General features: G+C 44.6%; 1 protein-coding gene across 2 annotated transcripts in view; it reads right to left on the bottom strand.

Annotated features, from left to right (window-relative positions):
* The window catches only part of PLA2G4F (phospholipase A2 group IVF), a 341,301-nt gene extending 317,407 nt beyond the window's left edge, over nt 1-23,894 (bottom strand). The window contains exon 1 of one of the 2 annotated variants that reach the window (XM_078659639.1): nt 23,466-23,894. In XM_078659639.1, the coding sequence (XP_078515765.1) occupies nt 23,466-23,591 (126 nt within the window). In that variant the 5' untranslated portion in view covers nt 23,592-23,894. Of the gene's footprint in view, nt 1-9,984; nt 10,189-23,465 lie in introns of those variants that run through there. The other variant, XM_078659638.1, reaches the window with a different exon arrangement.
* Nucleotides 23,895-27,217: the final 3,323 nt, after the last annotated feature.

Below are 27,217 nucleotides of genomic sequence, written 5' to 3'. Positions count from 1 at the left end.
GAACTGCAAGGAAAAATGCTTTGCCTTGAATCTTGATTAATAGTCGTTGGCTGTGTAGACTGCTAGGAACACCCCCTGCTGGAAATGCTGCCATCAGCACGCCCCTCCCAAGGCTAGGTTTAAAGAGCTCCTGAAGTCATCACTCAAGGTGAAACTTACATTCACAACCCGGTACAAGAAAGGCACACCTTAGCCTCCAGGGTTCAGCTAAACGCACACCTAAAAAGAACCACTGGCCTTTGAAGTTGCAAGTTAGTCTTGTTTCCTTTCAGGCGCACACGCCTGAGGTGAAGCTGGCCCTGCTCCAACCCTACAGGCCTCTGAGAGGTCCAAGTCTGCAAACTCTTACCCAACCAGAAGCACAAGCCGGATTGTGTTTGGTTGTGACCCAACCCTAGTGGCCGGTCAATAAGACACACCTAACATGACTTGAGTGAACCTTCTCATGCCCAAACGGTCATTCAGCAGCATAGCCCTAAGATGTAACTCACTCCTCAAGTGCCATAGCTCTTCCAAAGATATTTCACTGGCCCTGCACCATTGGTCCTGGCCTTTTGAAAAGTGCCCGCCTCACGTGGAGCTGACCCAGCCGCAGCCCTACTCGCCATTTCCAAGAGTTATAAGCTGACGTTATACCTTACACTGACTTTTCCGAGACAGCGTCTACCGGGAACCTGCTCGTTTTTCTATCTGATGCAGGTATGGGACACATCGATATACAATATCTAATGAGAAAGCAAAAACCTATTTAGCCTTAGATCACATTTTACCAAATATCTGGTCAATTATTTTGTTGTTCGAAATATGTAAGGGACTTTGGGCCAGATGTAGGAAGCCTAATTCCGGTCGGTAACGGCCGAAATTACCGAATTTCGGCCGTTACCGACCGGAATTAGGCTTTTCAGATGTAGGTGGCCAAATTGTAGGATTCGGTAATTTACCGAATCAGTAACTTAAGGAATCGGTAAATTCCCGAATTCTTAACATACCGATTCAGTAAATTACCAAATCCTTAATGTAGAGAGCACTCAAGTGAGGGCTTTTTACATTTAAGGATTCATTATTCACCACCAACTATAAGATTAATGAAGTTGCTCGCTCCCTCTGAAGTTGTTCTTTTAAACGCTATCACAGGTGTGCTCAATGAAACCATGTGACATCCCCATTTTAACAAAGGCGTGCTCCTTACAAAAAACATCTCTCCTACAATTCCCATAATGCATTACCCCACTCTTACAAAAACCCTAAGGGAAAAAACCTTTTGCATAAATACTCCATGAAGGAAAACCTGTTAGCACCAAACCATATGTGAAAAGTTATTCAAAATATAACCTCGAGATGTATTGTCTGAAAATAATAATTATAAACAACATCATATTTACTGAAATAGTCCTTGAAGTCTGCAATGTGCAGAAAATGATAGAATTTGTGATGTTTCCAATCGGTGGAATATGCTGATCCTGGTGAACTTTGATCGAGATTTCACTGTCTCCAGAGTGACACTCACTTGCTTTTAAATCATCTTATTTTCATCCATAAACCAATGGGGTGCAAACACTTGTGGGATGACGAAATTGTTGCCAAGCAAAATACAAGTGTGGTGAATGCACTCCTTCCCGTAGTATTTTAATTTTTTGCTGTGACTGTCAAATGAATGCGTGCAAGCAGCGCTGTGAAACGTCCCCTCACAGCATGTCAAAGACGCAGGAAAAAAGTGACGCTGATTGCGACCCTAACTGTTGCACTGCTACGAAGGAAAAATTCTTGCATGTAATCAACTTTTTTTCAGTTTTAGCCAAGTAATCGATAGTAAACCAGTCGATTTAACATATTGTACTCATCTTCTTCTTGGTATATAGAGTCAATCCAGAGACAGCTCAAATTCACTAGATGCTTTATTTTATCATTTTCAAACGTTTTCTGCCGCTCATCCAAAGTTTAACATAAAACGTGTGTATTTCGCAACTTTCCATATAACCCAATACATTTCAAACCTGTAAGGTTCTTCGTCAGGGGTTGCTGTAAAATATTAAAAACATACACTTAGCCATCCTAGACTGTACATAACAGACTCAGTGATTCAAAAACAAAAGCGCAAATAGAATGTCACCCTTAACCACCCTTGCAGTGTCCCAAATAACACAAAAAAGGGCAATTAAACTCAAAAGTCTCTTCTCTTAAAAGAAATGTCTAAAAGTAGCATTTTCAGCATTGTGACTTAAAATCTGACTTTCCCATCAAAAGGTGTTTCAAATTACAATTCTTTAGACACCAAACTTAATATTTCTACTTGCTCCCTATTGAAAGTGGTCACTTTTTCAATGCAATATGGTAACCCAATATTATCCTATGGGGAAGTGGGCCTTGCAATAGTAAAACAAATAATTTTTTGAGTTTGTCACTACCAGGACATGTAAAACTTAAACATACATGTCCAACTTTTTAAATACGCTCCATCTTGTCCTATGGGCACCAAAACACCACTGAACACCGATATGAATTCCTATAAGGGTGGTTGGACAGGATTCAGGACATTGACGAGAAAACAAGAGATACATTCATAGGAAGTAATCAGCTTAGTACTGTAGCATTGCGAGTGTTTTGGGAGTAGCCCACCCGCAATCAGTAAAAGGAGGGTTAGGCATATCACACCTCTGGGAGCCTGAACTGTGAAGGAAAGCTTAATCTCCTCTGGCCCCTCTCCGGACTGCCAGATCATGCTCCTGTAGCCCACTGGTGCTACATAGCTTGGTGCCCTGTAACAAGTGTGTAGGCCGCTGAAGTTCCCTCTAGCTCCACCAGCGGCCCTGCAGTGTGACCTGGACATTGAGGGACAGGCTCACACTGTGCCATATGATAGGTGCTCCAGCGCCAAAGCTACGAGACACAGGCACACCTTGTTTCCTCCACCTTTTTCCAGGGTGCGCTGCGGGCCCACTACCAGTGCAAGCAGCCTACCACATGCCACCTGCCTGACAGGCTTTGCACACTCATTTCCAACTCAGCAGGTCCCCCCAAGTGGTATTATATTTCTCTCTAAGTCTTCATCAGTAGCAGCCCTCACATCTGCAACAGGGCACAAGTGTCTGACTGCAGCACCTTGCATGACGGAGCGCATCACCACACTCTCAGCGAGAGCTAGTGCCCAGACACCAAGCACACAGCACAGTGATCGGTCGCACACGGTCATCTTCTTCAAGCCTCTTAGGACCATGCAGCGGTGACCGTCATTCCCTCATGGTGAGGGTGTCTTCCTACAGGTACCATGCATTGCTCTTCGTCGCTCCACCCCGGCCTAGCTACACTGCTGTCTCATGCTACCTACAGGGGGGCATACGCAGCATGGCATCCATCCCGCCCATTGAACCTTTCGCATTTACTGGGCCCCCAATCACATAAGCATTGAGATGGAAGATGTGGATTGAGCACCTGGAAACTTACTTTGAAGTACTATCTCTTGAAAATGGCAGGAAACGCTTGCTACTTCTGCATTTAGAGGGAAAGGACATATCGAATATCCTAAACCATCAACGAAACAGGACGACCACACACCTATGTGACACTCAAGATTGTACTGACAGGTAGTTTTGAACCATTCGCCAACTCTGATTATGAGCATTTCTTACTCCATTAAGAACGCCAGCATCAGGAGGAAACCATGGACACATTCTTTGCCCACCTCAAGGAGTTGGTCAGGACCTGTACCCTGCCTAATGAAAAGGATGAGATCAGGGTTCAATTAATTCAGACTGCTCCTCTACCAAACTGAGAGAAAAGATCCTGCAAGCCCCAAAAATGCCAATGCATGAAATCCTCACCCTTGGACATTCAAATGAGCTCTCTAATGTGCGGTCAGCCCAAAAAGAAACTGCCTTACAGAGACCTGTTACGACCAAACCAGTTAACCTTGTCAGCAAACCCCTTGATAGAACAGGGAAGACTCCAACAAACAGAAAGTAACCATCCACCCAAGTCCCTTATGTGGAGGACAATATCCACACACCCAGGACTCCCCTTTGTTAAGAAAAAAAAGTCAGGCATGCGGGAAAGATAATCACTTCGCCAAGGTCTGCAGATTCAACGCAAAGCAAACCAAGCCTCTAAAGAAGAAGGTGAAAGTGGCGGAAAAAGTGCCAGAGGCCCACAAAGGATGCAACATAGAAGACGACAATCTAAGTGAGGCAATTCATGTCATCCAAGCAGTTAAGTCAAAAGTGATGCCCACCCGAAGTGAAAATTTCAGCTGCAAGAGCAACCCATCACAGCTCTTATCGATAAGTGTGTCTCAATCAACCTCATGAATGCCAAAATACATCAAGCCTTGCCAACATCCACCCACCCACTCCCAAGTTTCACCCTATGCAATTAAAAGTCTATGCCTTCGGAAATAGCACTCTGTTGCCGCCGGCAGGAGTATTCCACACAGAGATATGCCACCAAGACAGCACCATACAAACAAATGTCTAATTCTCTAAGGCAGGAGGAGGGTTCCTCCTAGGCTACTAAATGGCACACAACGTCTGCCATGTCAAGTTTACCTTTAGCATACATGCCACTGAGATCGAAACACTAATATGAGAATTTGCCTCCCTCTTCCACAGGATTGGGTGCCTAAAGGAAAGGACCAAATGTGCCCTCCACATTGACAAGTCTATAGAACTGATTGCACTCTGCCACAGATGGATCACATTCCACTTACGACCCAGAGTGGAACAAGAACTGAAACGTCTAGAGGATGCAGATATCATACAGAAGGTGGCAGGGCCCACCCGTGAGTCTCTCCCATTGTAGTAGCACGGAAAACAAAAAAGCTTGGTACTGTAAGGATCTGTGTGGACATGAGGCTGCCAAACCTCGGCATTACGAAGGAGTGTCACCTAATGCCTACGGTGGATAGCCCTGTGGGCGAGCTTGCAGGATCCAAGTGTTTTTCAAAAATGGATCGGAGGTAAGGGCACCACCAAATACCATTTTACCCTAACTCACTCGAGCTATCCACTTTCTCAACTCATGCGGGAGTGAGACAGTACAAAAGGTTACTTCGGCATCTCCAGTGCCGCTTAAGTTTTCCAAAACATCATCTGAGAGGTCCTGGCAGGACTGTCGAGAGTGCTAAACATCAGTGATGACATACTCGTACAAACCCAAACCTTAGAAACTCATCTCATCCCTCTGCGAGCTGTAATTGATCAGCTGCAAACCCACAGTTTGACACTCCACTGAGGCAAATGTGAATTTCTCAAACAGAGCATCAGTTTATTCACCTAACAATATCAGCAAATGAAGTCGCACCTGACCGGGAAAAAGTGAAGGACATCCAGGAAACCCCCATTCCTAGATTCCCTGGACTGATCACATATTGTGGCTATATTTCAAAAACCTGGCTATGCTCACCGCTCTTCTGTGGAAACTCACCAAAATGTCAACTCCCTTGGGATGGGGCAGCGTACAAGAGCAAGCTTTCCAGAACATGAAAAAGGAACAATCTGGAGAGAACACATTTGCATACTTTGATCCCCGAAAAAGTTTCGAGCTGACAGTGGATGCCAGCCCCACAGGAGTGGGTGCCCCTCTGTCACAACGTCAAAGTTGTGGATAGTGGGCTCCCATGGACTACACAAACAGCGCCTTAACACCTATGGAACAAAGATATTCACAAATCAAAAGGAGGCAATCGCGGTACACTGGGTTGCTGTCACTTCCACAACTATCTATATGGGCATCTGTTCAAAGTCCACACAGACCATAAAACCCTCATCCTGCTTTTCAAAGGGTCTGGCTCCAAATCACCACACCGGATAGAAAACTGTAATCTGCAACTTCAAGAGTTCCAATTCACTGTTGAATACAGCCCAGTGTCCTAAAACCCATCAGATTTTCTCTCATGGCATGCCTTGTCTGCTACTCTGGTGGAAGAAGAAGCTGCCACGACACAGAGGCTTATGTGAGGTTGGGGGTAAAGTGAGCTAGACTGCGCCCAATGTCCGTTGCAGATGTCATAGAAGACGCTCGTCAAGATGACTGCCTTAGTTGGCTATCACCTAAGTCCTGACCAGCGACTAGAGTCTTCTACTTGACCACTTTGCTCACCAAACTGAAGAAGCATGGTTAGCCCTCAAATCTCTTCACCACAAACAGCAGTAGCTAACTGTCACAGAAGAAGGGTGCCTCATGCGAGGAAGCAGACTGGTCCTATCTGGAAACTTCAGACACCAAGCAATCCAACTGGCCCATGGGGCACTTCAAGGTGTAGTGAAACCTAAAAGCCAAATCCGAAGCAAAGTCTGGTTCCTAGGTTTAGACCATCTTGTAGAGAAGACTGCGCAAAAACGAATAGCATGCCAAGCAGCTGGAAGTCCCAATCCTCTAGCCACTGCCATTACCAGTGATGGATACCAAGGCCCCGCGGCAACAAACCCTGATGGCAGCCATATGCTGATCGTCACTGATGACTTCTCTAAGTATCCAGAAATAGAGACTGTAACCTCTACCTCTGCTACGGAAGTCATACCGAAATTTGAAAAGATCATGGCAAAGCACAGCCTTATAGGCAAAGTTAGAACTGACAATGGTCCACCATTCAATGGACAAGAGTGGGCTGAGTATCTACAGCCCCGAAACACCAAGCACAGGTGCATCATACCACGGTGGCCCCAAGCAAAATGGGAAGGGAGAGGGACTTGTATGAACAATAGCCAAAATTATCCGCATCACCGGAGAGGAGAGAACAACAGAAGAACATGCCATCTATACAATCCTGCCAGAATACAGAGTAACTCCCCATACCACCACAGGAGTCTCACCTTGGCAGCTCTGCCTCGGACGGGCCATAACTGACATCATTCCCCACCACCCACTCTGGGCAGAACAGCCAGATACCCAAAACCCTGCAACAGCTATGCCACTGGCCAGAGGTGATCAAAGCATCAGGACATACAACATGGAGAACAAGTGCTGCTGAAAGATGGCCACCTAGGAAGCAAGTCCCAACTTCCATTCAAGCCTCACCCATGGGTAGTTATGGGTGTCAAAGGGACTATGATCGCTCCACATCAGGGAGCTGAAATGGTCACCCAAAGTGTCTCACATTTTAAAAGATTTTGGAATTCATCAGAGGGTACTCAAGGGATTCAGGACCCTTCCATTTTCGGGCCAGAAGACAAGCCAAATGACTCTGTGAAGTACCCAATCCAAGGATTGCTGGTAGCTGACTCCCCATTAACCTGTGCTGGGGCAGACATGCTGCCACTTCCAGGAAATAACTGTCAGCTCAGCTGCCCACAGGACTTTGACTAATTGTCGCAGCCTCTTACCCAACGCTGCTGCTCCGAATGGTATTTTTTGAGATCCAGCGCTGCCCCGTCACAGCGATACAAGGACTTTGTGTCAGAATGACATAGCCTATCTGGCCCGAGCAGAAGAAGCCCTGAACCACTGGCATAATGTATTAAGCTTTGTTGATGCGTGTTTTGTATCCACCTTTTTGTTTCTGTTTCTCTCTCTCCGATTGTTGCATAAGCGAAAAATGTTATCTGTTTTATTTTATGGTGAGGGAGGAATGTATTATCACTGGTGTTTTGGGACTAGCCCATCTATGATCAGCTAAAGCCATATTTTCAGCACTTATCTGTGCATACTTCGAACAGCAAATATAAATGGAAAGCACTTTTAATTGTGTTCTAGGGCTGCCTGAATGATCCATGACTGATAATTAGAGGGAACAAAGACAGAAAAGTCACATTACAAATGAATACATACTTTTTTATTTATAACCCTATTTAGTGTCAAGACAAGGACTTTGCAGGCTCTTTAAACTACACATGGCTGCCACTTTTCTTTTGGCAACCCCACTTTATATTCTTTTTCATGAAATGAATTCTCACACTAGGCAGTAAATGTAAAATACAAATGTAGGGAATAGGCAGAGTGGGGGCCAGGGGTCCTGGAAGCAGAAAAAAAACTAACCTCGGTAACCAGTTCACAAAGGTATGTAAATGGTCTTTAAAAGACCTGTGAAAAACGTGGGCGTACCGGAGATAAGACTCTAGACACTGCCCAGCCAAGCCCACAGAAGCTCGAGCTGCAGCCGCCCGGGCTGAGTCACACGAAGGGGATGGGGGGTGAAGCCCTTTTAGCCCTATAGGTGTTGCACGCCTTCTAGAAATACCATCTCGCCCATCTTCTTTGGTCAGTCCTTACTTAAATAACATTGTACCAGAGGTGTGGCGCTGCGGCCAGGACGACTGACACCGGATGCTGCGGCTCACAGTTCGATCCCCGGCACCGGTGGCAGGTCAGCCCAGCACCATTTGACTCTGGGCAACAGCTCGCTTAATTTTCCCGACGGCCCCCAGTGCCGGGATGCCTCCGGGTAGCTGTGTGCTTTACAAATACTGTATTTTATTTACATTTTACCAGGCTTTCCATGCTGGCGTTGCCCTTTAATTATGGGACCCTGAAGTACTGCTGCAGAGTACCAACCCTGACACAGCTAGGAACATCCAGCTAAAGCAAGGTCATTGATGTACACAGTGGGGTAAAGCAAAATTATGGGGCCCCCCTAGCAGAATGTGAAGAAGGGTCCTTTACTCTCCCAAATCTCACATATATTCATTGTTCTTGGGCTAAATGGAGACCCCCCCTTGAAGGGTTGAGGGGCCCTTGAAGTACATGGGCCCCACAGGGGATGAAGGGGCCTGTGTTACACCCCTGGGCATACATTCATTGACTGGTAACCAATATGGTTGTCGCATCTGTGAGAGCCACTCCCTGCAAAGACAGTCAAGTAACACGGGTGAGATCCCGTGGCGGGACGGGCTTGAGCATGGAAGACGGAAATGGAGCTGGTTACAGCAAGGCTACTCTCAGGTGCATGAGCCTACAGTTTATAATCTGCCTATACCCAGCTAATGTATATGATTGGGGTACACATGAAGGAAAGAAAATCAAAATATACATACAGGAAATATATTTTAAACGAAAACATGAGCACTGTCAGTCTGGAGGTGAAGGCTCTCATTAAATGTAGAGGCCGTGATAATCTCCAATAGTCATTATTGGTAAGAACTGATGTTAAATTTGGGAAGTAAGGACCATTTTACTCAAAAACTCCAAATCAAGGTGCCAGAATTTTGTGAAAGATGCCCCTTATTAAATGTAAGTGTTTGTTTAGATGTAATTCGATGCTTCCAGCTGAATATGGGATCATCATCCTCAGGTGACCCACCAGCAAAGTTGGAAAACCTTCCAGTACAGCGTGGGAATTTTCACCTGAAAGTACTTCCCCTGAAGGGAGCACTTTTAGTGAAAATGCAATTCTGTCCAAGCTGCCATTTCATGGCAACCCAGTCGACCATTTTGTTTTTTAGAAACAAGTCCCCCAGCGCAAGTGTTGGTTACTGAGAAAAATAACAAGGTCCCTGACGTGCTGCGAGTTTTCTACTAACACATGGAGGACATTGTATTTTTCCTTCTTAGGACCGCCATGCAGTAAGGCATGGGGGTCCTGAGAAGGAAAAATGCAATGCAGTCCGAGTGAGATACAAAAATGTTGGAAGTCGTGCCAAGTCTCACAACATGTTGTAGTGCGAGGTCCTGTGGCAGATGGACTGAGGACCAGGGCTTCAGATGATTAAGCTGGCTGATGTCCCAACGTTGGAAACTAAATGGCTGAGGAGGTCCCCGACCGCTCAAAGAGGAGGGAGAATCACGAGATGGGTTGAAAAAATTAAATATGGCCCAATAAAACTAATAAAAATGACTATGAGGACATTGGGGTATTGTGTCATGTTAAGGCTCAGTAGGGGCGTTGGGTGGGAATATTGGTGGCAGAATATGGAAGGGTCACAATATCGTGAGACAAAATATTGAAAGGTGAGTTTGTATTGATATTCTATACCTAACTCCACATATATACATAACTTGGTGATATTAAACAGTGTCATTGTAAGAATAGTAAATCCAGACCTCTCTAAGTGCAGTTACCTCTTCGATATTTTCTCCTTTGATATTCTGGCCACAATATTGTGACTCTTCAATACTGTGCCTTTGATATCCCCCACCACAATCCTCAGGAGGTGTGCTTAATGGAGTTCTCTGGAGGCAAATGGGGAATCCATTGAATGGATAAGGACATTCTACACAATGTTCCGAGAACCGTTCCCGCTGGAAAGGCACCCACATCATATCTGCAATATCCTGTTTATATAAACTGAGGCTGCTCACTACTTCAGCAGGACTTGGAAATTTGCCAACAGACCTGGGATTATCCTGGACACTCCCATGTGTTGTAACTAGGCTCAAAGTTCATCTTCAGCGCAAAAGGACAACACCCAGAGAAAGATGCAGAGTCATCAAGAAAAACTCTAAGTCACGTGTTAAGAGAATCGACAAAGGCATGTATCCAATTCTACCTCAAAAGAGAAGCAGGAAAATTTAATACGTACCACCAGGTAGCGATGGCGATTAGGATGATTTCAATAGCACAGGCACAAGCCCAGCCAGTTGATGTCCTTCCAGAACCAGGCTCTTATGAGAGCTCATACTAGATTGTCCTGGGGGTTAGAGGTGGATTTACACTGTGATCTGCTGAATTTTATTTATTATTTATTATTTTTCCTTAGTCTGTTGTACCCCAGGCATATAGTTTACAAACCATGTTAAAAAACTTAAATTGTAATCAGTAAGACGTAAACTTACAATTTAACAAGGAGAGGTGTCGGTAGGTTCAGGAGGGCAGAAGTGCTGTGTTCAAAGTGTGATTACCTTTCATTCTTATACTTATCATTTATAGATTAAGGAGATTGATACAGAATTGAGATTATCGAGAATAAATAAAATCCCTCTCTACTGCTGATCTGTTTTAGGTCTGGCCTTAGCCAAGGCCTTGTAAATCTTACTAAAATAATATGTATTAGATCTTTATAAGGGTTTTAAGTCAGCCCTCTTCATCCATTGGCCTGTTATTCTATCATTCACATTTGTCTTTTACCAACACCAGCATGGGGCATTGGGTCAGCCCACTTCAGCTATTGGCTAACTTCACTGTGAATGACAGCATTCTGCTCTTTCACATCCACACAATGTACCTCCCTTCAGTACCTCTAACAGTTATGGGAAAGAGTGCTTTGTAAGGTCAAATTAAGTATTGTTTTTAGCCTGAGTTTATTTTTATTTATTAGCCAGAGCTATACTACTCCTCAAGAATTAAGTTTTACAAACACCATAACAAAACAAGCACTGACATAGTCAAAGGCTGGCAGGCAATGCCAGACCTATTGATTTTGCCAATGCTCGCTTTCATTGGACTTCATGCAGGGTATTTGTATATGTTGACCGGACCACAAGGGCCACTTGTATGCAGTACAAGATGCCAGGACTGGACCAGTAGGCATGGCGCTTGCAGGGAAAATACAGAGAACAGGGAGAAAACTGAGAAGACAATGCAAAGGGGCAGTGTGATGTCAAAATATTAATGCCCAGGTTAATTCTCATGAGCATAAATATTTGAAATGGACAGGGGAAGGGATTGTCCCGGCTGGTAGGCTTTTCAATTCTTCATGTTCTGCAAAAGGTACTGAGCTTTCGCTTAGGCTGAGACACTAAATCCTCCGTCTTGCAAGCCTAGACTATGACAAGCATCTTTATAAGTCACTTTATTAAAATGTTTAGATCTTGTCCACCAGATACCACTAGCTGTCAGTTGCTAAAGACCTTTTGTGAACTTACAGTGGACTTGGAGCCCGCCAGCTGCTTACCATTGGTTGGCTTTATTGTCACTCTCATTACCTTGCTGTTTATTTGAAGACTTGTGTGGGTTTGCCTTCCTCTTCTGTGCTTGTCTCTCCGAACACTGTGTCCTTCCACTGCTTACTTTTCAGGAACATTTTTTTTTTCAGTTAAGCACTACATAATAGTGCATGAGTATTCCAGCTGTCTGCCTCACGTACTTCTCTGACTCCCCCCCCCCCCCCAACATGGTCTTCATGTTGCTCTTTCTCTCTTGTGTGCTTCTCCTCGGCACCCTCTGTGTAACGCTCACCCTTAAGGGCTTCCCCCTCATTGCTTTCTCACTTGTGTGCTTCCCTCGCGAGTGCTGCATCCCTCGCGAGTGCTGCTACCTCTCTTTGTTTTTTTATAGCGCAGACTTGACCCGAAAGCATTGGAGTGCTTTACATGAGTACCTTATTGTATTACTTAAGGTCATATTTTTTTTGTTTTAGGCAGAAAGAGATTAAGTGATCTGCCCCAGTATCACAATAATATTGCGTCAGAGCCTAGATTCTATCTCCCTTCAGCAGTTCCAAAGTCAGCGGCTCTGACCATTAAGCCACATCTCCTAACACTTGTTCTCCACTGCCCCCCTTCCCACCAACCTGCTCCCCTTTACTTCCTCCTCCCACCCTCCTGTCTCCTGTGGCTTCCTGCTACCACCCACTGAGTCCCTTGCTCACTTTGCCACTGGATTCAAGCAAGCCGGGCTGAAGACGGCTGGAATGCCAGAAACCGGTCCTTGGAAGCTTGTTTCCGGTCCAGGGAAGGCATGGCTTGGCAGTTCGGGCTGGACTGTTCCCATGAGGCACAGGGTCAGACTGATTTGCATTTAGCCATGTCTGAACTGGGGTGGCAGAGTGGGCTAAAGAACGGTGATGGATCAAACCCAGATCTGTTGACTGGGTGTGGGTGTTTGATTGGTTCAGATGCTCCGTCCATCACCACCCCCTTTTGTACTGCTTTGGCCGCCATAAGTGTGGCAGGGTATGCTCAGACGTGAGTCCCTTGCTCACTTTGCCACTGGATTCAAGCAAGCCGGGCTGAAGACGGCTGGAATGCCAGAAACCGGTCCTTGGAAGCTTGTTTCCGGTCCAGGGAAGGCATGGCTTGGCAGTTCGGGCTGGACTGTTCCCATGAGGCACAGGGTCAGACTGATTTGCATTTAGCCATGTCTGAACTGGGGTGGCAGAGTGGGCTAAAGAACGGTGATGGATCAAACCCAGATCTGTTGACTGGGTGTGGGTGTTTGATTGGTTCAGATGCTCCGTCCATCACCACCCCCTTTTGTACCGCTGTGTGCACACAAGACAACGCAATTCTATGCTATACCAGATTGGAGCCTGAGAAAGGGAAGCCAGATACTAAGAAAAGCAATTGAAAGCTTTGCTGCAGTGGAGTGAAAGGACCTGGTCTCACAGAGTTCAGTGCAGTCTGACTAGAGCAGCACTGGGCTGAAATTAAACCCTGATTCTGGCAAAAAATAAGGAGCTAGAATTTGGTACATCATCATTTTCATTCAGCTTGCTGAACAAGGCTCAACCGTGTGGCATTCAGTTATCAACCAGGAATAGATATCAATTTGCAGACTGATGAATCCATACAACATATGTTGTGTCACTCCAAAGCCAGTCACACGCTTGGCCGTCCATACTGAGACATACAGGCATGACCATGATTTACAAAGTCTGCAATCATATAGCTGAACACAGGAGCCACATTAAGTGTGAAAAAACAATACTAGTATGAACAACCATTACGTTGAAACTGGGCATAGGGACCCAGGCTGGGTGTTAATTGACAAAGTGGAGATGACAGGATCCGCAACACAAATCAGAGCACAGATTTTGGACAGAGATCAGCAGTGGTTCTACTGACTAGCTACCGATGTCAACGCTTGATGATGACATTCCGTGGACCCAATCCAATTCGCAATTCGACCAGGAATAGAGTACGCCCACCCCTCATATCATTTGGGAGAAACTCTCTCCCTTCTGAGATGTGAATGATATTTGACGAGGTTTCACCTCTATACGCTCCTATTTAGACCTTTCTGAGTATTAATCAATCAATCAGTCCATTTGTAAAGTGCGCTACTCACCCGTGAGGGTCTCAAGGCGCTGGTGGTGGTGAATGCTGCTACTGCTCGGAGAGCCAGGTCTTGAGGAGTCTTCTGAAGGTCAGCAGGTCTTGGGTCTGCCATAGGTGGGAGGGCAGGGTGTTCCAGGTCTTGGCGGCGAGGTGGGAGAAGGATCTGCCACCGGAGGTAGCTCTTCGGATGCGGGGGATTGTGGCGAGGGCAAGGTTGGCAGAGCGGAGCTGGCGGGTGGGGGTGTGGAAGCGGAGTCTTCTGTTGAGGTATGCTGGTCTGATGTTGTGGAGTACCTTGTGTGCGTCCGTGAGGAGCTTGAAGGTTATCCTCTTGTGGAGGGGGAGCCAGTGCAGGTCTCTCAGGTGGGGTGTGATGTGGCTGCGGCGGGGGTTGTTGAGGACCAGGCGTGCAGAGGAGTTCTGGATGCGTTGCAGCCATTTCAGGGGTTTGGCCGAGGCTCCTGCGTAGAGGGCGTTTCCGTATCCCAATCGCTGCTGACGAGGGCCTGGGTGACCGTTCTTCTTGTTTCAGTGGGGATCCACTTGTAGATTCTGCAGAGCATGCAGAGGGTGTTGAAGCAGGAGGTAGAGACGGGGGTTGACCTGCTTGGTCATGGAGAGGGTGGAGTCGAGGATGACCCCTAGGTTGCATGCGTGGTCGGTGGGTGGGTGTTGGGGCTGCTCCCAGTGCGGTCGGCCACCAGGAGTCGTCCCAGGCCGAGGGGGTGGATCGGAGGATGAGGACCTCCGTCTTGTCCGAGTTCAGCTTCAGTCGGCTGTTCCTCATCCATTCGGCGACGGACTTCATTCCTTCATGGAGGTTGGTTTTGGCGGTGTGGGGGTCTTTGGTGAGGGAGAGGATCAGCTGGGTGTCATCGGCATAGGAGATGATGTTGAGTTCGTGCAGTCGGGCAACGTGGGCGAGAGGTGCCATGTAGATGTTGAACAGCGTTGGGCTGAGGGATGAGCCCTGGGGTACGCTGCAGATGATCTCTGTGGCTTCGGAGCAGAAGAGGGGAAGGCGGACGCTCTGTGTTCTGCCGGAAATGAAGGAGGTGGTCCAGTCCAGGGCTTTCTCTTGGATCCCGGCGTCGTGGAGGCGTGTCTGTAGTGTGCAGTGGCAGACCATGTCGAAGGCGGCTGACAGGTCCAGAAGGATGAGGGATGCTGTTTCTCCAGCAGGGTCCTGATGTCATCGGTGGCGGTGATGAGGGCAGTTTCGGTGCTGTGGTTGCTGCGGAACCCGGACTAAGAAGGTCCAGGATGCTGTTCTGTTCGAAGTAGCAGGTCAGTTGTTTGTTGACGGTTTTCTCAATGACCTTCGCCGGGAACGGGAGTAGGGAGATGGGCCGGGAGTTCTTGAGGTCCGCCTTGGGTTTCTTGAGTAGGGCGTTGATCTCAGCGTGCTTCCAGCTCTCCGGGAAGGTTACTGTCTTGAATGTGATGTGATGACTTTCTGGAGATGGGGTGTGATGGCTGTGCTGGCTCTGTTGAAGATGTGGTGTGGGCAAGGGTCTGACGGAGATGCGGAGTGGATGGTGTTCATGTTCTTGATTGTGTGGTCGTCTGTGATGTTGGTCCAGGAGAGCAGCCGGTTGGTGCAGATGGTGGTCATGGCGGCAGAGGTCTCGGTGGTTGTCGGGGTGGTTGTTGCCGTTGAAACTGTCGTGGATGTCTGTGATCTTGCGGTGGAAGAAGGTATTAGTGTCAAGGCTTTCAATAATGAAGTGATGTTCCCTTTGCTTATCATCCACTTGTGCATGCATGAGCATTATCCTACCAAGGGATTCCATCTCCTTTTGGATAGTCAACGGATTACACCACTGGTCTTTTCCTTTATTAAAGAAGCCACCTCCACTCGCTACCCTCCTCCCTTTTCTTTAAGATTTTGTTTTTTTGTCTCATGTCTTCAACAAAACATCTTATTTCCTCTGGTACGTGGCCTTAAGTCAATGACCCACAATTAGAAATAAATTCTATATTTTTTTCATTAGTTGTATTACTTTCGCTTCAACATGGTGATTCACGTTTAGCACTCACCCAACACGCTAAGAAGTTTTCCATTAATCTTCCAGAATTATAGTCTACATCATTCTATTTTTATACAGGGCACCTCTAGGCATAGTGAGATGGCATGGCCATATACAAAGATCTTTCTGTATGGTTGAGCAATGTCCACATATGCAGCGTAAAGACAATACGACAGGTGATATGGTGTGCTCAGACGCGTTCTCCGTCACACTAATGTTTATAATGAGCAGCGTCATTCTCCTTTGCCTGAGAATGGAGGCCATTAGGTTGTGGATAGATATTTACCCTTCATGAAGTAAGTCCCCTTAAAACTATTGATTGTTATTGTGGTCACTGCCCTCTTTATATTGGTGATGCAATTCGACCAGAGACTACCATTTAAAAATATTAACCTGCTTCTTTTTTAGTGAATGACTACAAGGATATGTCTAATTTGTCAACCGTGAGGCTCATTTGTCCATACTTTAGGGTGACTTAGTACTTTGTTCTGTCAATTATCACTAGAATGTAGTGAGTTCACATAGCGTGCTGTGGTTCACAATCGGTACATGCATGTTTTTTTGGATACCTTGTGCGCCTCTGCGTGGACTTCGTTTTGATTTTGTGACAATAACCATGTTTACTGTTCTCTCCCCATGAATATTTATTATTAGGAAATGCCTTTGATGTACATCAAATGAACAAGCAAGTATATGTGAATGTTTTTATATTATTTTGTCCCTACACTTGCACAATAGTTAATTATAGGTAGGGAAGGCTAGGTTAGGGATCTCTAGGTCCTGAAGAAGGCCACTGACTTCCGAGAGGCTTGATTATCTGTCTGAAACATGTGATAAAAGAGATGTGTGGATAATTATATATGACTACATATGATTGCTGATTTGAATCTTTTCAGACACCCTAAATAAAAGTATTCTTTCTAAAGGGTGGATCCCTAAATAATTTTAATTACACACTCTCTGACTGCACATTAGATCCTGCTGTATGATATCAAGAGCTCCCTATTAAGTTTGAGCTCATTCTAACAACACTTATTCGCACAGCCAAAAGATCTCGCCTTTTGGACCTTATAAGTGTTTAGCCATGCAGCATATTATCCTGGGATAAATACAATACGACGTAAATTATGTTATATCGTATGTGTGTGTTTATATTTGAGAATATTTTACTTAAGTCTAATAGCAATCATTCTAAAACACTGTAAGTGAATTGCTAGGATAACTTGATGTGTTATGATTAAAAGATAATGTTTTCCAGAAAAAAAAATATTTCCCAAGCGGGTTACCTTGTTAAAGTCATTGAGACCGATAAACAAAAGCAACAGATCATGTATTGACCAATAAATATGGCAGGAAATGTTGAAAATAGTTTTACGAAAACAACTGAACAACATTTAAAATATATCTGAATATTGTATTTATTACCTAAGCTCACAGTACCATAGAATCCAATAGGGACCTCGCCTGCGTGATGCCTTGGACTAAACGTATTAGTCACACAAAGTAATTCTAGCTTGCTGCCACTGCATTGCAGAACTATACAAGCAACGTTCCATGATTTGAAAATATCACCCCCCAACTTCATTCCGAGACCCAAAGCCACTCTAATTTAAGGTAATTTGTACAAGTAAAAAAAAACAAGCATGGTCTAAAAGCCGAAATACATATGGATTTTTTTTATGTGAAAGCACCCGTCGCACCAGTAGTCACTGATGGGGACTACGTATTGTGAGGATGTGCACAATGTGCAAGAGCAGCATGCTGTCACTCACTGTCCGGTAAGCCAATGACTGACCTGGGCTGACTTTACATCATACTGTGGTGGGTGGAAGCAAAATGAGAATGACAGTGCAGCAGACCATTGGATGAAGAGGGCAGACAAAGCCCCTGTAAGTGGTTACAGTAGATATACTTTTATTTTTATTAAAAACAAAGTGCCCACCAAATACTAGACCTAAAAATTACCACCGGTGGGCAATTACTGCCAAAATGACCACCCATCGGAACCGCAATTATGCACTAAGGTAATCAATATGAAAATGCAGCCAAGGAGCACAAAAATAATGTGTGCATGCACTCAGTAACCAAGCAAAGCCCAGCGACAGTAAAAGTTATCAACAGGTAAGAAATATACTGAACATACAGCACTTCAATTGAAGGACCAGGAAAAACCCCTCCTCCTGTCAGTGGTCATCTCAACATCCGTATTGTTCTAATAAAAGTAACAGTGATGGTTATTGTTTTTTTATTCAACATTTTTATAAGCATATGGCTGCATGATTTAGGTTTGCTTTCTTTATTATTGTGGCATATGCTTGCCAAAAATGTTTTAAATAAATGTAACCTTTGCATCAGCTAGCCAAGTCCAGACCTATTGGCTTTTCCAAACCTTTTCTAGAGGATACTGTCAGTGCTTACAGAATAGGATGGGCAGCAGATGAAGGATGCAAGTTTCTGTCAGTGGGCCATGTGTACTGCAGAAGGGATGGTTATTGTAGTCAGTAGCTGGGTGATGGTAGTGAATAGCAGATGCGGTTACTGCATGATTGGCAATAGATAAAAGATGAAGGTTGGCGTGGATGATGTCAGTAGGCAGCAGGTAATGTGTACAGGTTGGAGGAAGGATCAGTGGTTGGATGAAGTAGCGGATGGGAGTACAGACAGTGTATGATGGGTAGCATGTGAAACAAAAAGGAGAGAGACCTCACACACCAAGCGGACAGGGTTCCACTACACAATAAAAAAAAAAAATCGCCTCAGGATAAACTCACATAAATTACATTAACTACTCAGACTTCGCTATACATACATCCCCAATTTAAAAGAATGTACCACATACAAATACCACAGATGTTTGGAAAAATACATATTGCTTTAATCCTCTTATAAAAAAGTATTTTCGCATTCATATCCTATATCACATATAATCTTGTAAAAAAAACACATACACATCCCAATAAATAATAAGCAATATAACAATAAAACATTAATAATCACAATAGCATTATCGAGACAATTAAGACATGTTCATTAGTCTTCATAAGCCAGCATATATGCTCATTGTATCAACAGGGGTCCATGAAAATATAATATCACATATAGAGACCCCCTGTCCACTTCTAATTTTGCTTTAATGTTCCATCCGACCCCTTGTGCACTGCAGATTTTGCATTAATGTTCCGTCTGACTGAATAGTAAACCAAAATCCGCATTGCACATGGGTCTCTTTATGTGATAGGATGTTTTTATCCTGAGGGGAATTTTGTAATTTTATTTTGTGGGTAGTAGACAGAATGTGGTCTGTGGGTATTAAGGATGAGGCACAAGCCCTGCACATCCCCCCAGGCTGGCAGCCCTAACGGAGATAAGCCCTGCAAAAGCATTCCTTCTGGTAGCCATGGGAGGAGCTATTGTAGGCCGGCCCCTGGCAGTCAGTGGTGAGTGCTACAGGATAATAACTACTACTGAGTTTTGTCTGTGGGTGAAGAATGCTGGATACAGGATGGTGAGACCGGTGAGAGGATGGGTGATGTTAGTGGATGCTGCCTACGGGTACCAAGTATTATTGATGGGTCCTGCATACTGCATACACTCACTCAGGCCAGAAGACTCTAGAGCATCTACATGATGAAACATGCCTTAAATTGTGAGTGAGCGTGAGAGTCCTTTTATCAAAGAGAAAATCGGTTTTTTAATTGGTTTTTTTTAGTTTTTTTTTTTAGGAGTGTTGCCTCAACTATTTGGTTCATGAGCAGTTCTGGTCAGGTACGTTCTACCTATTGTGTTAAATGTGTTGCACTGTCTCCCTCTGGCTCATTGCGTATCCATGTACTTATCACCAATCATATTAATATATTTTGCCTATTTGCTAACATGCCTTGTAATGCTGTACATGGAGGAATTTCCGAAGCAGTGAATTATGAGGTAAATTCTTCCCCTGCATGTGAGAAGTGTCATGTAAAATCCATTGATAGCTTTGGTAACACGTCCATTTTTGAGAACACATTTTTATATCACTGTACTGTAATTTTTTATGCAAGTCATAGTAAAAGTTTATGAACTAAAATAGAATACTCAAACCAGTCCTACACGTGCAAACTGATGTGTAGCATTTTCTGCCCTGGAGGCGGGCACCATTTAATATTGGTCTCACCCCATCTCTGGGTCAGGCTGGCACCATCTAAAACCCTTAATTAGAAATACTCCTAACTTTGTGGGGGCTTATTAGACTGTCTGTCGGGAAAGTGAAGTAGTTATCAGTGTCACCCCAAGAGAGAATTACATCAGTTAAAAGTCTGAGACGGAGAGGTTGATGCCCAGTTCATCTGGCAAAATACTGCCCATGAGAAGGGCAGAAGGGGCAAGGGGGGTCACGTAAAGGTACTCATTCATGGGACTGTGGGTGGTGCAGCTTGCCATTTCCTTCCTTCCTACTCCCAATGCACCGACCACTGTCACTGTGGAGAGGTGTGGTGCAGCGGCCAGGGCAGCTGACTTCGGAGCACAGGGTTCAGGTTTGATCCCTGGCTGCAGCTCAGCACCTTGCGACTCTGGGCAACAGCTCTCTTAGGGCCTAGATGTATCAAGATTCCATTTTGCGAATCTTAAATAGGGATTTTTTGCGAATCGCTATTTAGAATTCGCAAAATGGAATGAATGTAAAAAATCGCTTTTTTTAGTGATTTCTTATTAGTCTTTATTTGCGAATTCGCATTTTGCGAATTCGCAAATAAGGAATAATTTCCCATGCATTCCTATGGACCAGGAGGCCCATAGGAATGATTGTGAAGTAATTCTCAAATTGCGAATTCGCAATTTGCTAATCGCAATTTGAGAATTATTTCAAGGGTGCAGGGGTGTCTCATGGACACCCTGCTGCACCCCTGAAACTTACATGTGTGTGCATATGGCGCACATACATGCCCTATGGGCATGTATGTGTGTCACATGCCACCCTCAAAATTGCCACATTTTGGTTTTTGAAAGGATTTCGCAAATTAACACGAACCTCAAATTGGTGTTAATTTGCGATTCCTCAACCTGGGTTCGCAATTTAAAAAAGCATCATACATGGCATTAAGGAATCGCAAAATTGCGATTCCTTAAATGCTTAAGCAAAATAAGGAATCACAATTTTTTGCGATTCCTTATTTTGCTAATTTCACATACATTCCAAAAGATGCAAAATGTCAGTTTGCGATTCGTTAAGGCCGAAATTCTGCGAATTTCGGCCTTAACGAATCGCAAAAGGCTTGATACATCTAGGCCTTAATTTCCACAACGGCCCCCAGTGCCTTGAGACCCGTAAGGGTGAGTAGTTTGCGCTTTACAAATACGGATTTAAATATTTTTTTTACATTTACAGCTGCCAAGGGAGCGCGAGCAGCCCATTATAGGGACATCTGCAGTATTATGTGCGAATGGCATCCACAAGCCATAAGAAAGTCCTATATCCCAAGATCTCGCTATTCTATTTCACAAGTATGTTAGCTTTCTTTTAACAACACTCAAGAAAAAAAAATCATATTATCTTTCAGTTCTCCGTTTTCTTAGGTTCCAATTCTTTTATTGTAAGCCAGAAGCCAACGTGGTCGAGGGAATATCCTATTCAACGACGAAACAGGTGTTGGCTTGTGGCTAAGAATAAAAGAATTGGAACCTAAGAAAATGGAGGGGAAAAAAGGAAAATGTTATTTTTCTTGAATGTTATTAAAAGAAAGCTAATTTATTTGTGAAATAGAATAGCGAGCGCTTGGTTGATAGGACTTTGAAAATGTGAGTTTAACCAACACAAAGTGCCCGAGTATTTGGACATCAGAAGAGGGCTATCACCCCATATCCTCCCATCACAGTTTCCATGCATCCACTAGATTAATCAGGCTTGCCTGTGCTTCTCTTTTATCACCAATGCCTTAACAAAATGAGCTCATATAAAAGCCACAGAATATGGAGCTGTGCATATGAGAAAAGTGCATAATTATGCAATGTGGCATAATGGGGTAATTGGAAAACAGTGGAGAGGCGCGCGTCCAGTGAAGCCCGTGGACTGGCTAAACTCAAATTGCGCACGCAGCCCAGAGGGAACACGGTCCGTGACCATACAGAGGCGCACCGCCCAGGCCATTTTCCTTTCTAAGGTCATGAGACGCCGCGGTGACTTGCAATATCCTTTAAACGTATGGCAGAGGTTATTTTATTCCGTATCATACATGGTAACACCAACCCTTACGCACAAACCGATTAAACCCATGACGAATTGTACTTTCATATGAAAGATGTATGTTAGCAAACAAATAAACTCTGTCCGCAAAAACCCTTGACGTCTTGCACTTTCATATGAAAGATGTAGTATGTTAGCAGACAAATAAAATCTGTAGTGCAAAATTAAGCACACAAAAATGAAGTTAATAATTTGCTGCAAAACGCTATTAGAATGAGTTCAAAGTAAGTCAGAGTACAAAATGTGCTCAGAATGTGTAGAGACAGACAGAAATTCTAGCTTTCCTATATTGAGCTACAGCATGGGGAAAATATTTATATTGCCATAAATCACTCCATTCTGTTGATCGTTGTTAGATTTAGAATAACATTTCTCTTTTCTTTATTTAAACTGTAGCTGCAGTGTTGCTCTGTCACCTGCCTTTCACATTGGTTGTTGGCAGCAGACATTATGGCATCATCATAACTCAAGTGTAATAACGTATTACAGTCCAGCAGTTTGAATTATTTCAGATGACTAGAGACATTACAACTCGACTTAAGAGAAGTAGCGATTGGCTTTTACTCCAGGCCAAAGACCTATGTGTACCTTCTACAGGTCAGATGTCCATATCTAAGTAGCGCTGATTTCACTATTCATCCTTCTAAAGTCGTTTATTTCAGTATCATTGAATTTTGTCAAGGTAACTCCTCGCCATCTACGATACAGCAAACATGCAGGAATAAGAGGGCTATCAAAATATGTTATATTTTAAAATAGGACGCACGCACGTCTATTACTGGCGCTGCAGTACACTATGTATGTATGCATTGTTTGTACTACCAATCTCACTTAAAAACACCTCTCTTTCTCTATGGTTTGAGATGAGACTCGCTAAGTGCCAGGAGCTGTCACTTGGATATACTTTCTAAAAATAAAAACTCTGTGTTTATTTCATAATGTGGGACTTCTATGTGGGTTTGCTGTGACAACCGTTTGGGGACAATTTAGAGATCTAAAAACTACCCTTGAATTGATCACTTCCTTTGTTTGCTACGGTACGATTATTTTTCAAGGTTGGATAAAAGACGGATTGTGATAGTATTTTTATCGGCATTTACTTTAATAAATATCGGTCGGCTCGGTAAATACTGCCTGTCAACCAGCTGAGTGTGTAGTAATCTATTAGTGGCCAGTGTGTGTGTCTGAGACGGTCAGAAGTAAGTGTGCACCAGTCTTAATGCTGCGGTACAAGGGTTATAAAAGTTATGCAGCACGTGTTCTCGGCTCTCCCTTTCATCCCAGGCTGGGGTCAGACTTAGGTCGTGCTGCCGGTATGTACTTCGTGCATACGCCGCCCTCCTCCCCCGCCTTACCTTCCAGGTGGGCAGCCGCTGCTGCCTATGCCCCGCCTTCCTCTCCTTCTTATGCTGCAGGAGCACGGCCGTGGCCAGCGTGGGCAGCCCTGGGCCCCAGGCCCGGGCCACCGCACCGCGGAACATAGCACCGTCCAAGCACCCAGCCTCCGCAGCCTGCTGCTGCCGGTATCCCGTGAGAGCAATGCAGGCGCTACAGCCAGGCCCGCCCGGGCTCCACAGGTGTGTCCTGCTCGGAGCTCACGCCCCCTGTCAGCGCTCTCTGAGGCCCACACGTGTCAGGGCTGCAGGGAACACAGCCTCGGAACAGGGCCGAACAGGTCTGTTCAGCCACCAGTGCTGTCAGGCTGAAATTCCAGCCACGTACGACGAATCCAACGTGGGACTGAACAGAAAGTGACTCAGGGAATATGAGCGAAAGTCATGTGTGTCTCAGGAATGCCGTATCGCAACCTTCCAGCGTCACTGAGAGATCTATGCAGATTATTCATGTTAAAAACAATTCATGGCTGCTTGTGTGCCTCACCCCTGAGTGTGTTTAAAAAAAATAAACTATGTTAAGTCGAACTGGGCTCTGTTTCTATTCTAGCGTGTTTGGACCTGTACTTATTTCTACTCCATCCAGTGACAAAGATTTTTGAGCGTGAGAACCGTTGTGGCATAAAATGATTCCTGATGCATTGTTGACTCACACTCTCACTCACCCCTTCACCCATCCAGAAGCACTCTTTACTGTACAAGCTAGAGGCCTACTAGCTTTGGCAATTCTTACATCAGACAAGGTTTAATATTTTACATTAAGTTGTTTATAAATGTTTTTACACTTAGCAGATAAGAAAACGGATTGGAAGGCCGGTAAGGAGATCTTTGCCCAGGGTCACACAATTTGTTGAACTGGGTAAAGCCGTACTAGAGCTGGACAAGTCTAACCTGTTTAGAGAAGACTGTGCTGACCTACGTTCAGCAGCCTCTGTGCCTAGGGATCATTTTTGCTCATTTTACATCTGTTACGTCCAGGTGGATTCTTTATAGTATGCAACCCCAGTAGTCCAGAGATCCAGGTGTGTCTATGTGCTCTGGACATCTACTTTACCCTGAGCCCTCTAGGGCTTGCCCTTCAGATGGTTGTGAGTTGGGATCCAGGTCCTAAGTAAGCTGGGCTCAAGACAGTCCGGGCCATATTTGCAAGGGGGATATCGCCACCAGAACATCACTTTTAGCGACTTTCTACTAGGGTTTGCATTCTCCTCATTTACAAAGTGGCATTAACCCCTTCGCCGTGGGGCAAATTCTTTCGGGGTGCGAGGGGGGGCGTGGCTGGGCGTGGCGCTCGGGTACTCAGGACGGCTCCCGGCCATCATGAGTCACAGTAGGCGTGTGCTCATGACAGCCGGGAGCCGTCCGAACTCCGCCCACTGATTAATTCTCCCACACAGGCAGGAAATTAATCGTGTGTGGGCGGAGCGGCAATGTTCGGACGCCTCCCGGCCGTCATGAGCACACGCCTACTGTGACTCATGACGGCCCGGAGCCGTCCTGAACATGAAGGAGTTACGCCACTTGTATATAAGGCCTCTTCACTGAGCGTGAAAGGGGCGTGCAATGGGTGTTGCAATGGGCCTTCAGCCGCAACACCCATTGCTTTTTGACGCTGCCCCCTATCTACATGGATGGGGTAGCGCCAAAAGCTAAGACCAGGGGATACCTGGTCTTAGACTTGCAATACGAGAAGAAATTATTGATTTCTCCTCATTTTGTGCTCTTTCCATGCGTGTTTTCTTCTGTAGCACACATTGTAAGAGCAAATCGCCTTTAAGATTGTGAATGTGCCCGGTAGGTGCCCCTTCCTGCACATAAACAATCACCCCTGCCAAGCAGGCATCCTGGCAACATGACTCAAAGGTGCCTGCGCTGGCACTAGGTATCTTTATTAGCACCAGCGCTAGGGGAAACACAGGGATGCACCTTATTTTTGTAAATATGGTGCATCCCTGCATTTCTAAAAATGTCGGAGCGTGGCGTTGCAAATTTTTGCATAACAGTGCGCTCTTATATTTTGTTTTAAATATCCCTCCTCATTGTTTTTCTTTCCAAAGCTGGTGCCTCAAAGTCTTTGTTAATGGAGCCCTAATTATGCTCCTGAAAAAATAAGGCATGATTACAAAAGAAATGGGGATATTGTTCATGTCAAATATCAATGAGTTACTGTTTGGGATTGAGTCAGAGCTCTGGTTGTTGACCTTTTAACTTCTGCGGACCCCCACTTAATCATTACTGGAATCCAGGGACCCTCACTGAATCATTTTTAAAATCCAGGTACCCCCACTAAGTCATTTATGGAAGCAGAGGACCCCAGCCAAATCAATTTCGATGATTTGAACCACAAAACAATACCCAAAAACACAGACACAAGCTTTCATCAAACAAATACACAAATGCTGAAATATTTTATTTAACTCACAAAGAAATATAAAATATGTTGGAGCTTTTCAAAATTCAGTTGCTGCCATTGTCCATATCATGTTCTGTTTGATGCACTTACACTGCTTCCACAAATCAATTTGAGGATGCTAAATTAAGTTTTAGCTTCCAATTTCAAATTCTTTCATCTTTACAGAATGACTTAAAATGTAAAATTTAACATTTTGCTTCTTTAGTCATATAAAAATGAATAATCTTTTAATAATATTTCATTTTCTAAGCAGTCGTGGACCCCCATGGGTCCCTTGACCACAGGACCACAGGTTAAGAACCACTGAGCTAGAGAGAAGATTTGTGAGTAGAATTCACCTCCCACAGGCATACTTGAAGGGTTCAAGGAATTCAGAGCTCCAGGAAAATAGTTATTTTCCTGCTCAGGTGCTTCCCACACATCTAAACACTGTCTAGGGGAGTAAGAAAAGGCTTTTTGTAAGTGATAGGTTACTTTATGGTTGTTAAGGTTGTGCATTTGTTTGAGTCAATGGGTGAATGAAAGAATGAGTGAGTCAATGGGTGAAAAAAAGAATGAGTTGATAGATTGATGGATGAGCGAGTGCATGAATGGATGTCGTACTGAGTGCATGGAACATGTAAGAAATGGAACATGTAAGACATGTTTATGTAGGTGGGGGGTGGCTTGTCATTAAAATGTAGTAGACCAATGTTTCTCAATCCACCAAGTCATGTTACAGCCCACTGTGTGAGCTGCCCTGACATGCATCTTTCCTTAAGTGACTTTGTTGTGGGAGCTATTCAGCACACAAAAGTATGAGATCGGAGAGAACTTATCAATAAATTCACTTGTTACTTACAGGGGTATAATTGTAATTATAAAGTATTCTCTTCTTCAAAACTGAAGCGTTCGTTAAAAGGGAACCGTGGGCCTGATTCTGAAGATGCCCAGAACAAGGATTCTGCCCAAAAAAATCATGCCATATGCCCAGAGTTGAACCTCCCGATTATGATTCCCTATTACAGCTTGCTTTCATGGCGGAAGGCCTGTGGATGGAAACACGTCCATCTCTGCTATTGGGTCTACCAAGAAGTGAAAGCCACTATGCAGATGAAGTGGTCTGTCTGCTGCTCTATTCAGAAAGACTGATCCATCACCATGTCTGTTGAACCTCGCCCCATGAAAGACCACAATGGAAAACCTGCTGGTTTCTTTCAAAGTAAATGTGGAGTACATTTTCAGTGCTTAGTTTTAAATTCCAACATGCATTGGAATGCATTGATGCATGCCATTGGGGGAATTTGCATTAGAGTTGTTT

Source organism: Lissotriton helveticus, chromosome 9, assembly GCF_964261635.1.
Source record: "Lissotriton helveticus chromosome 9, aLisHel1.1, whole genome shotgun sequence".
NCBI lineage: Eukaryota > Metazoa > Chordata > Amphibia > Caudata > Salamandridae > Lissotriton > Lissotriton helveticus.
Note: the sequence above shows the minus strand (reverse complement) of the source record. Positions and strands in the feature narration are given on the sequence as shown.